We start from the raw sequence: 13016 nt of genomic DNA, 5'->3' as shown, positions 1-13016 counted from the left end.
CATAGTGAACTCAAGAATAATTCAGTATTCAATCCTAAAAAAGGTACCCATCACCATATTGAAGTGTTCAAAAATATGGTTCAAGAGGAAGTAAGATCACTTAAAGTCCCAAAATCTAGTGCCAATCAGTCTATCCGTGAGGGTATAAAAAAACTTGAAGCAAATAAACAAATAGTAGTCTGACCAGCGGATAAGGGGGGAGGAGTAGTAGTCCTTAGCAAAGAGAATTACAATTTGGAGATCCAAAGATCATTACAGGATACCACTACTTATAAACCCTTGTTATCAGATCCTACACCACAATTTACAGTACAGCTCTCTTGTTGGGTAAACAAGGGTCTACAGTTACACATTCTTAATAAAAAAGAAGCCCATTATCTTATTCCCCGGGCCCCACGCATTCCAGTCTTATACATATTGCCCAAGATACATAATTGCAAAAAAAGACCTCCCGGCCGACCCATAGTGAGCGGGATTGGGTCCCTGTACTCCCGTGTAGGAGAGTATTTGGATATTTACTTACAGCCATTAGTTATCCATGGGCGATCATATTTGAAGGATAGTCGAGCTCTCATTCAATCCCTACAGGGTATTACAGTATCTTCAAACACTTTATTAGTAACTATTGATATAGAATCACTCTATACCAATATTAAACAACAAGATGCCTTGGTAGCAGTGAAATTAGCCCTTATGGATCAAACTAAACTTAAATTACCCCAAATAGAATTCTTGGTTGAAGGACTGAAATTGGCTATGGGGAATAACTATTTTTTGGGCACATCATCAGTTCTACAATCAAATAAAAGGAGTTGCCATGGGGGCAAGATATGCCCCCAGTGTAGCAAATATAGTGCTCAATAAATGGGAACAGGAAACCATTTATCACCAATCCAGTTAATCGTTAAAGTACTACAAGAGGTATATTGACGATGTCATTCTCTTGTGGGAGGGCACTCTGCCAGATTTCCAAAATTTCCTTTTGGGTTTGAGCAACAACGCCTATGGACTCAGGTTCACTGCTGAATTCAGTTGGGATACTATCAATTATCTAGATCTCACCTTAACCAAACAAGGGAATAGGTTAGTCTCCAAAACATTTTTTAAAGCGACTGATCGCAACGGGTTTGTACCAATTAATAGTTGTCACCACCCACAATGGTTAGGAACAGTCCCTAAGGGGCAGTATATGCGCATCAGGAGAAATTGTGATGACATTACTGATTACCGCACACAATCTGAGATACTTACTAATCGGTTTCAGGAGAAAGGTTACCTTCTTAAAAATCTTACCAAAACTAAAAACCAAGTTTTGGCCATGAATAGGGACTCTCTTTTAGCCCCTAAGGACAAATCTCATCCCTTGGGGGATATCTCCTTCATAACAGGTTTCCATCGCCAATACAAGAAAGTGGAAAAAAATATTTAAAAAATATTGGCCCATACTTTGCAAGGATAGAGATTTACAGAACTTACTCCCTCCCAAACCTAAGTTTATCTATAGACGAGCACCAGGACTAAGGAATATGATAGCCCCCAATGTACCTGATCCCCCTAGGAAACCCTCTACTTTTCTGGATGGATCAGTGTTCCATTATTGCACTAGGTGCAAAGCCTGTCGCACTACAAACAGAGTAGGGAAAAGGGTTTCCAAATTTCATTCCAAGGTCACACAACAAGAATTCTCTATAAAACCTCTGATTACATGTAATTCTAGCTATGTCACATATGTGTTGGAGTGCCCATGTTCAATCCAATATGTGGGACGTACCACCCGCAAATTGAGGGTTCGTATTAACGAACATGTAGCTAATATTTCCAAAGGCTTTTTAAATCATAGCGTATCACGCCATTTCCGTTTGGTCCATAATAGGGACCCCCGTTTACTTACTTTTAAAGGTATAGATAAGATTGCCTCCAATTGGAGAGGTACGGATCTTAGAAAGGCCGCTTCCCAAAATGAGACCCAGTGGCTGTACCGTTTACAAACGATACAGCCACAGGGCTTAAATATCGAACTGGATCTCAATTGTTTTTTGACTAATGATTAGATCTTTGTCAGATATTTTCAAAGATTAATTTTTCCTCTGTAGTATTGATTTAATATAATTGCTATCCACTTTTGGATGTTTTTTCTGGGTATATATATATATTTTTTATATATTTTTTAATATAACTGTTGGGTACTGTCTATAACTGTGATAATGATACCATTTTTAGCAAATTTTTTGCTTTTTATCTTATTATATTTTTTACATTTATCTCATTTCAAACAGCCTGGTGCTGATGGAATGTGCCATCCTGATCATAGTTAATGTAATTTAGTTTAAAATACAGTTCCTATTAGTACTACCATATAAGATCATTTATATTTGTATAAACTTTATGCGGAAGTTCAAAATTGCCTCTATTTTAAATGCTGTTAGAGACGGTTGTACGGTGCTTTGTAAAAGGCACTGAGGCTGTGAAGCATTCAACCCCTCCCTTTATGCTAATTACAACATTATTTAAACCATCTCTATAGTGACCAAGTACACTTCCTGAAGACGTGTTTAACGAAACGTACGTCGAGGCAGTACTTGGTCACGCAATTACATCACATCCGGCTTCCGTGGTTCGTTTGTCTGTCGAAAGTGGAACGCACGCTGCTGCCGCGATCATCTGGGAACTTCTCCTACAGAGCAATTTTCCCCACTCAAAGATACGCTTCCTAGCCTCAGTGCCGGGCGATGGCACCTTATATGTGAGTAGCCATTTGGCTATGTTTTGTTTTTATTAAGTTTTAAATAAATGGTGTTACACTATATTTGGTTCCTCTCCATCTATTTTATATCCTGTACGTGAGACCCTGTGATGTGAGGACAAGAGTTTGGTCCAATTTTTCTCCATTGTAGCAAGCATTATCTTGCTAAAGCCTATTTGACCTTTTTTTCATTAAATTGGTCAACTCCATCTGGTAAGCTGACACCCATTTCCATGAGCACATTGGTGTTTTTTCAGTAATGGTGAAGGGATTTTGCTGTTTACTTTTGATATCAAGATTCACATCAGGATTTCACTTCAATCAATTTTTCACCTTTGATGGACTTTTTTTTACTATATATTGCATATTTGATTTATATACAACTTTTTAATTTTTTTGGCATCACATATCATGTTATGGTTGCACAATTATTATTGAACACTATTATCTTTTATTGATTTTAGTTTAAAAAAAAAAAAAAAAATGTTTTTGTTCATCTATGTTTGATTCACATAGGTAGGCTGGTTATTATATACTTGAATATACCTTTTGTAGTCTACACTGAATGGAATCTATATGCACTAGTAGTTTTTCACAATTATTCAGCGCTCCCCTTATCTCTTCTCTTCATTCATACATTGATGAATTCATTCATCTTTTTTAGGGTGTAGCTGCTCTATTTAATACATATATTTTTTATTTTTTTGGCGCGGAATTGCTCATTATTAATTCATTTAGAGCGCACAGACTGCTTTCAAATCTATCCAAACAGAAGCAATATTTTCTTTTGAGAAATTACAAATTGTTGAATTTTCAATAACTGGAAACCAATTTTTTTCCCCATTAGACAATAATGTTTTACTTTTTGTGTTGGTAGGCAAGGTAGCAAGAGAAGCTGTAAACACATGTTAAGGTATTTCTCTCATTATAGATTGCTATGCAAGAAAATCTAAAGGACAGTATTTTCTTGGAGGAAGATTGCCGCACTCACGATTATCAGTCGGAACCCAACCTAGATCTCCAAGATTATCGCAAGAACTCCCTACATAAGTCTTACCAGTCATCCCCTCTGCAGCTAGACAGCTTCACTGCCAACCCGCGCTCACTGAGCCTGAAGAATACGGGACGTCGTGAGTCTGTGAAGATTCCACTCCAAATGGTGAAATCTGAGGGTGACCCCAACACTCCATACAAGAGTGTATTTTCCCCCAATGCCCTGTCTAACCGCAATGGGAGCTTATCTTATGACAGCTTGCTCAACCCAATGTCTCCAGCATCTGCTAAATGTACTGCACACACTGCCGCTGGTTCTGTGGGATACCACTCACCGTATATGTCTGCCAAAATGTGCCACCTACGAGGAGCAGAGCGCCAACCGGTGCAAAGTTTCAGCCCTGTACTGAGCAGGGCATCTGGACATCAGAGAGAACCTTCCCCTGTGCGCTATGATAACCTCTCCAAATCCATTATGGCCTCTATCCAGGAAAGGAAGGAGATGGAGGAACGGGAGAAGTTGCTACATTCTCACACAGATTCTGTGTTTGCAGACTCAGGGGTCTATGATACCCCGAGCACATACAGCCTACAGCAGGTCAGCTCACTCTCAGAGAATCCACGTGCTGCTCCAGGACGGTATGGTTCTAAGGACAATCTGCTGACTGGGGCGGTCACTTTCAGTTCCAGAAATCCTATTCTTCAGTCCTCTGTATCCTCTCTTTCCAGTGCAGTCTCCAGAGCACCTAGGACTTCCACCACCTCTTTACAGGCTGACCTAGCCAATAACAATATACAAAGTCACCAACCCTTACAAGGGCGAGTGAGCAATGGGTCATACAAGTCACCTGGCCATCAGGCTCCATCATCACCCTCTGGTATACCTAGGTCTCCCTCTTATGGGGGAGCAAAATCTGTCACATTTCTTAACACCATGGAATTTGCAGAAGGAACTTCCATTACGGGTCAAAGGTAAGATATTCTGTGGTACAGATCTGTATCTTTGGATTGCAACTGCATTAAATCACAATGTACTATTAATATATTTAAATATTTCCAAGCACAGTTTAACAAGTAGACTTTTCATCACACAGACTTTACAAATGATAAGGAGCATCAGCTGGAAGAAAGGTTAGGGAAGGGGTTTAATATAGTAGAATGGTGGTTAAGATAGAATATACAATTGTAACACAGGTCATATTGTAATTGAATGTTATTAAAAATTACCTTTTCCTTTTTCAATCTGCAGCCGCTGTAATTTTCTGTGAAATGCTATGCAATATGGCTACCTGAAGGTGTTCTTTACACAGAATGTGTACAGAACGCCCCCCAGAAACATAATTTCCTGCTTGTGTGATTGGCTCACTGATTTTCACAGAAGTCTGCACTTAAATACAAGTCAGTATTCAGGCATCCCCTGCAACAAAAATATAATTTTTGGTGAGATACTCCCAATAGGAAATCCCATCTAAAGGGATACAGGTCCTGCAATTTTCCTCATTAGAGCTTTGCAGGTGAAGCAGCTGGTGGATAATTAAGAAACCACTCCCATTAGACTCGCTTTGATGCACATGGACAGACAAACACATAGGGATTTCCTCAGAATAACAGAAGGTAGGAATCTGCAGCAAAATTTGTCAAAATCCTTGTACTGTACATATATCACCCAGAGAGGAATGTTTTTTTCTCAACAAAAGTAGAGTTACTCTTTAAAAAAATGGACCGGATTATATTGTTACACATCATAGGAAAAAGATTTTGGTTCGTGGTATTTATCTCCTGCAAAGTAACAACAAAATCCTAGGGTTAGGTTATTTTTTTTTTTTTCTGAAGATGCTTTATTTTATTGCCATACTACAGTTTTTAAGCACAATGTTTCAGACCTGGGGTCTTCATAAGGTGTACCTGATGACCATCGCAAACTCAAAATGTTTTACAGTTAAACTTGACGTTGCCTTACCTACCCTCAAAAAAAGTACCTAACTCTTGTCCCTGTCTTAAAATAAAAAAAAACAAAAAAACCCATACTTACTGGACTATGTAGTCCAGTGTTGTCTTGCTTGAAACAAAGCACTGCCATTCCTAAATGAGATCCAGCACATGCACAGACATGCTGTGAGGCTCTTCCAGGTCTATTGGACCTTGCAGAGATGTCTGCAGCGTTTCTGTGCATGCAGGGGGCCATGTTGTCTTTGTGACCTAGGCCAGAGCCGGAACATTTTTTGAGAGAGGATGGAGGAGGCGGGAGAGTGAACCATTTAAAATTTCTGCTTTAGGCTACATTCACACCTGTGTGGGTGGTTGCAGATGCGGGACAGTGGGTAAATCACACTTGTTTCTGCACCTGTAACCACCCACAGCCAAACTGCACTGCTGCTTTGCAGATTCGCGGGTCTACCATTTATTCTTAATGGCACCCCCAAGTATCTGAAACCGCAGCACGTTTTCAGTTTCTGGAAACCATAGTCCTTCCAGCTGCGTTTTAAAACAGGTGCAGGAATGTTTTTCCTACATGAAACACAGGCACAGTAACCCATTCAAAGGAATGGGCTGCCGTGCCTACCCAAACACTGCTCACAGAGCTGCATAGATGTGAATCTAGCCTTAAGTTGTAGTATGGCAGTTGTTGCATGTCTCAGAAAATATAGTTGGGCACCAGAATTTTGAATTGCCCAGTTTACGGACCTGAAATGCTTGATGGCACTCCTGCTAACATGTTAAAGATTTTCCAGCAGAAGGGTTATGAATATTGATCTCAGTTCATCCCGTTGTCTTTTTTTGAATTGGGGAGCATACCCTTTAAAAATTTTAAGTGTAGCCTTTTCCTTGTCTGCTGCATAATGTCAATTTGACTAGAGTCTGTTAGCAAACTTGAACAACATAGTCCTGTTTTTAATGGGAAGGAATAGGTATGTTATTTATTTAAATTTTTATGTATTTGTGTGACTGTTCTTTGTAACCAAGTACATCATTTACATTTTCTATCACTATAGTATTTTAAAATGTGATGCAAACATTTTCTTCTTATACCAGGTAGACCAATTTCAATTTATAATTTTGTTTTGAATAACCTGGTCGAAGGGTTAGATTCTCTGTCATGTTTACATTGCTATTTGGGATATTTCCCCTCACAACCTGTCCAGTAATATGTTGTCAGAGGAACGGGAAATGAATGAAAATGGTTGAGAGCACAGAGCAGCCTCAGATCTTCCTTCCTTCCTTCCTTCCTTCCTTCCTTCCTTCCTTCCTTCCTTCCTTCCTTCCTTCCTTCCTTCCTTCCTTCCTTCCTTCCTTCCTTCCTTCCTTCCTTCCTTCCTTCCTTCCCTCCTTCCCTCCTTCCCTCCCTCCCCTCTCTTCCTTCTCTCTCTTCCTCCTCTCTCTTCCTCCTCTCTCTTCCTCCTCTCTCTTCCTCCTCTCTCTTCCTCCTCTCTCTTCCTCCTCTCTCCTCCTCCTCTCTCCTCTTGGGACCCCCCCCCCCAACCACTATTGAGTGCGCACCATAGCAAGCCGCTTGCTATGGGGACATTTTGTGTGGGCTCGCTTATGCCCTTAGAGAGAAAATGAGGCTTAGCCCCGTCCCCCTCACTGGCTGTGATTGACAGCAGCAGGAGCCAATGAGGAAGGAGAGAGCTGCTGCTCTCATGTGCAATCGAAATTGGGCTCAGCTAAGTATAAGGGGGGTCGAGAATTAGTTACTCAAGTTTTTTACCTTAGTGTAAGTGTAACTAAACCCACAACAGTAAAATCTGTCTTTATATGCAATAAAGCATGCTTGTTATACTCACTGTGAAAGCTAAGGGGTTAATCATTTGCATTGTGTATAAAGGCTGTTTGATCCTGTCTCTCTAATCCTCCTCCTCCTTCCACTGTCTCCAAAAAATAAACCGATATTTACAGAGCCAAGGGACAGGGCTGCACATGCTCAGTTTGGTGTGTATTTCTAGAGTTTTTTTTTTTTTTTTTTTCTTGGGAGAGTGGCCCTGGGCTGATCACATGCAATCGGCACTCTCCAGACAGAGGATCAGGGGAGAATGAAAACGCCTCCTACAAGCTTTACTAGGAACTTATACAGGTCACAAGACTGCTATATACTGCTGATGAGAAAAGGGATTTATCAGTTTATATTTATTAAATAAATTTCCATGTCCTGTGGGAGACCAGATATAGTGAATACTGGTTCTGGGTTTAGTAACACTTTAATGCAGGGAAGACATTAAGGTAAAAAAAAAAGAACTTCTTTAACCGTTTACCGCCCGCTGGCTGTCATATGGCGGCCAAGCGGCTCGGCTCTTGTTCTGGGAGGGCGTCATATGACGCCCTCGCCTTCCCGGCCCACCAGGGGGCCGCCGGCAATCGTGCGCGGCCGCTGTGTCACTGGGGACCCGATGCGCGTGTTCGGCCTCGACGTCTGCCGGGCACCCACAATTGCCTGGTAACACAGCAAGACCGTGGATCTGTGTGTGTAAACACACAGATCCACGTCCTGTCAGAGGAGAGGAGACCAATTATTATTATTATTATTATACAGGATTTATATAGCGCCGACAGTTTACGCAGCGCTTTACAACATTAGGGCAGACAGTACAAGTACAATACAATTCAATACAGGAGGAATCAGAGGGCCCTGCTCGTTAGAGCTTACAATCTAGGAGGGAGGGTCAAGTTATACAAAAGGGTAATAGCCGTGGGGGATGAGCTAATGGAGAAAATAGTGCAGTTGTTAGATGTAGGCAGGATAGGCTTGTCTGAAGAGGAAAGTTTTCAGGGATCGCCTAAAAGTGGATAAATTTGGAGACAGTCTGACAGATTGGGGTAGGGAATTCCAGAGGATGGGCGAGGCTCGAGAGAAGTCCTGGAGGCGGATATGGGATGTAGCTGGGGGCAGAGTTGTGGATGGCTTTGTAACTTATTGTTAGTATTTTGAATTTAATTCGTTGGGCGAGTGATAGCCAATGGAGGGATTGGCAGAGAGGGGTAGCAGACACTGAGCGGTTTGTAAGGTTGATGAGTCTGGCAGCCGCATTCATGATGGACTGAAGGGGGGATAGTCTATTTAAAGGTAAACCAATGAGGAGTGAGTTGCAGTGGTCAAGGCGAGAGATAACCAGGGAGTGAATCAGGAGCTTTGTGGTTTCACTGGTTAGAAAGGGATGTAGTTTAGAGATGTTGCGGAGGTTGAGGCGGCAAGCTTTGGAAAGTGATTGGATGTGGGGCCGAAAGGAGAGTTCAGAATCCAGGATAACACCTAGCACCCTGACATGTGGGGACGGGTGGATGGTTTTGCCATTGCTCTCGACAGAAGTCAGGGTAAGAGGCATGTGGGGGAGGAAATATTATAAGCTCAGTTTTGGACAAGTTGAGTTTGAGGAAGTGGTGTGACATCCATACAGATATGTCGGTTAGTGGTGCGTGAGGAGACTGATGGAGTGATTTGAGGGGTGGAGAGATAGATTTGTGTGTCATCAGCATAGAAATGATATTGAAAGCCATGAGAGGCTATCAACTGACCCAGGGAAGAGGTGTAGATTGAAAGTAAAAGGTCCAAAAACAGAACCTTGGGGGACCATGACAGAGAAGGGAAGAGGAGTGGAGGAAGTGGAATTGTAAGTGACACTCAAGGTGCGTTGGGATAGGTAGAATGAGAGCCACTGAAGAGCACAGTCACGGAGACCAAGGGAGTAAAGTTTTTTGAGGAGGAGGGGGTGGTCAACCGTGTCAAAGGCAGCTGAAAGATCCAGAAGTAGGAGTACAGAATAGTGTCCGTTGGTTTTTGCAGTTAGTAGGTCATTTGTGAGTTTTAAAAGAGCAGTTTCTGTGGAGTGTTGAGGGCGAAATCCAGATTGAAGGGGATCAAGAAGTTTTTTTTTTTTAATGAGGTGGTCACTCGGTTGTAAACCAGGCGTTCAAGGAGTTTAGAGGAAAAGGGGAGCAAGGAGATGGGGCATAGGTTGTTAAGATTGGTAGGGTCCAAGAACGGCTTTTTGAGTATGGGGGTGACCAGTGCATGTTTTAGAGCATCGGGGAAGATGCCAGAGGTGAGGGAGAGATTGAAGATGTGGGTTAGAGAGTGTAGGATGGGGTCAGAGGGTGACCGTAGCATTTGAGAGGGAATAGGGTCCAGGGTCCAGGAGACAGGTGGTTAGGTGGGTGATGGAAAGGAGTTAAGCAACTTCGTCTGTAGTAGCAGATTTGAATAGGGGGAGTGTCAGTTGTACCTGTTGACATGGGGTCTTAGCTGGGGGAGATATCTGTAGAATGGAGATTTCATCACAGATTGTATCAATCTTGTTTTTGAAGTGATTAGCGATTTCCTGGGCAGTGAGTAAGTCAGTGGGTGGAGGCGGTGGAGGACAAAGTAGAGTTGAAGGTAGAGAAGAGTTTGCGGGGATTGGATGAGAAGGTGTTAATAAGAGTTGTAAAATAGGTTTGCTTGGCATTGTGGAGGAAAGAATAGTATTTTTGGAGGGCAGATTTGTATTGGTTGAAGTCTTTGAGAGACTTAGTCTTGTGCCACAGACGCTCAAGAGCGCGACTACATTTTTTGAGAATTTTAGTGTCATCTGTTTGCCAGGGTTGTAGGGGTCGAGGCCTGATTCTGCGTGTAGTGAGGGGAGCGAGCTTGTCCAGGGTGGAGGACAGAGATTTATTGTAGATGGACGTGGCTTGGTTGGGGCAGGACAGTGGAGAGATTTTGTCATAGAGGTGGTCAGTAGCAGAATAGAGGAGAGAGGAGTTGAAATTGCGAAAGTTTCTACATGTGATGGTTAGGCGATTGGAGAGAAAGGTGGTGGAAGACAGGGGGAGAGAGAAACTAATAAGGTGGTGATCGGAGAGAGGAAAAGGATGGTTTGAGAAGTTGAATGGAGTGCATAGGTAGGAGAATACAAGGTCAAGGGTGTTGCCATCAAAGTGAGTAGAAGCCTGTACCCATTGCTTCAGGTCAAATGAAGAGGTTAGACTAAGAAGTTTAGAAGTAGCAGGAGTGTTTGTATTAGCAGGGATGTTTGAAATCACCGAGAAGGATTGTGGGAATATCCGAAGAGAGAAAGTAGGGTAGCCAGGCAGAAAACTCATCAAGGAAAGTTGATAATGGTCCAGGGGGCCGGTAGATCACAGCAATTCTTAGGGAAGTAGGAGAGAATAGACGTATACAGTGGGCTTCGAATGATGAGAGGGAAAAAGAGGGAGGAGGGTGAATAACCTGGAAGGTGCTCTGGGGGGATAGGAGGAATCCCACTCCACCTCCCTTGCGTCCATTAGGCCTAGGGGAATGAGTCCAGTGAAGGCCACCCTGGGAGAGAAGCAGGAGAAGGGGTGTCATATTCGTGGAGCCAGGTTTCGGTGAGAGCAAGTAGATTAAAGGAATTGGTGACAGAGGTCATGAACAGCAGTGAGTTTGTTGCAGACAGAGCGGGCGTTCCAGAGAGCGCAGGAGAGAGGGAGGCTGGTGTTGGGAATAACAGGAATGGAGACTAAATTGTGTAGATTGCGACTACTGCCAGAGGGTGTAGGGTGATGGGTGTGTTGGGCACAGTTAAATAAGGGGGCCCAGGGTTTGGGGAAATATCTCCAGCGATTAGGAGAAGCAGAAGAGTGAGGGAGGTAATATGAGAATATGATTTGTATGAGGGGACATGCTTCAGTATCCTGGGGGGTACGTTAGCAAGTGGGCTTAGAGTTAGAAAGAGGTGATGAGTGCAGTAATAGGGGGAGGGGAGAAGTGAGGGTGATATGTACAGATTGTGGGGTGGAGCAGAGGGATGAAGAAAAGAGTTTGAGGAGAGAGGCAGCAATTGTGAAAAGGAGGAGAGGTAGAGAGTGCATGTTTCAGAGAGGAAGATGATAAAATTTGGAAATGGGGTCATCTGCAGTCTGTTGTAGTTTGCTTTGTGCAAATCGCTTAAGTGCAAGAGCAGAAGTGCCACTTATTTAAAGAACCCCACTTCTTTGGAAGAACCCCCTGTATGTGCAGCCCCCTGTATGTGCTCCCCCGTAAAGAAGGCCTTGTTTTTATACTGTGTGTTGGGTGTGGGTTGAATCTGGCAATTAATCAATTAGGTGGGGATATTAGGAACACAGCTAGCAGGGCATAACTTTCACACCACAATCAAACTGCAAGGGGACTAAAAGGCCAAAATTGTAAAGATAAAGGAACCCATAATTTAGGCAAGACTTAATTGCTAAATAAACATTGAAATAATGTGAGCATGGCTACAGATGGAGTTGAAACAGTGGTGACAAACAGATTTACCAAATATGCATTTGTGCAGTCAGTCAATATTCAGTTTTAAGGTATGTGGAGGTATAAACGCAGGTTTACCTGTGAAGAGAGAAGATGTTCAGATGGATGGTGCAAGAGCAGAAGTGCCACTTATTTAAAGAACCCCACTTCTTTGGAAGAACCCCCTGCATATGCAGCCCCCTGTACCAATGGTGTGTTCCCAGTACAAAGGAACATTGGTCTCCTCCCCTTGTGAGTCCCCATCCCCTACAGTTAGAAACACTCCCTAGGAAACATAATTAACCCCTCAATCACCCCCTAGTGTTAACCCCTTCCCTGCTAGTCACATTTATACAGTTTTCAGTGCATTATTATAGCACGGATCGCTGTATAAATGTGAATGGTCCCAAAAATGTGTCAAAAGTGTCTGATATGTCCGTCGCAATATCGCAGTCACAATAAAAATCGCAGATCGCCGCCATTACTAGTGAAAAAAAAAAAAACATTAAATATACGCTTTTTGCGTTTTTTTTCCCCCCAAAAAATATGAACTATTCCTTAAAACTAAGGAAAAAATTTGTTTAAAAAAAAAAGGATGGATATTTATTATAGCAGAAAGTAAAAAATGTGTTTTTTTTTCAAACTTGTCACTCTTCTTTTCTTTTGTTTATAGCGCAAAAAATAAAAAACACAGAGGTGATCAAATACCACCAAAAGAAATCTCTATTTGTGGGAAAAAAAATAACAATTTCATTTGGGTACAGTGTTGCATGACCGCGCAATTGTCATTCAAAATGTGACAGCGCTGAAAAATGGCTTGGGCAGGAAGAGGGTGAAAGTGCACTGTATTGAGGTGGTTAAAGCCCAACTCCAGGGAAAGTAAAAATTCCCCCCTGTAGTGGGGCTGTGCCCATGCTACAAGAGTTAAATAAGTGACATCTAGGGGGCATAAAAAGCCAGTTTACTTAACTGAACCTCCACTCCTGCAGCAGCCCACGCTCCCCTGTGCTCCAGCGATGTTAACTGCACATTCATGTCATTGGTAGATATGCACCTGTT

The 13016-nt window shown here is 42.4% G+C and overlaps 1 protein-coding gene across 3 annotated transcripts in view; it reads left to right on the top strand.

Moving 5' to 3' along the window:
- The window catches only part of ZDHHC8 (zDHHC palmitoyltransferase 8), a 175944-nt gene that overhangs the window by 138849 nt on the left and 24079 nt on the right, over positions 1-13016 (top strand). For all 3 annotated transcript variants that reach the window (XM_073628570.1, XM_073628562.1, XM_073628580.1), the window contains exon 10: positions 3675-4708. In XM_073628570.1, coding sequence (XP_073484671.1) covers positions 3675-4708 — 1034 coding nt within the window. The remainder of the gene's footprint in view (positions 1-3674; positions 4709-13016) is intronic.

The sequence above is a fragment of the Aquarana catesbeiana genome, linkage group LG01, assembly GCF_042186555.1.
Source record: "Aquarana catesbeiana isolate 2022-GZ linkage group LG01, ASM4218655v1, whole genome shotgun sequence".
Classification (NCBI taxonomy): Eukaryota; Metazoa; Chordata; class Amphibia; order Anura; family Ranidae; genus Aquarana; species Aquarana catesbeiana.
Note: the sequence above shows the minus strand (reverse complement) of the source record. Positions and strands in the feature narration are given on the sequence as shown.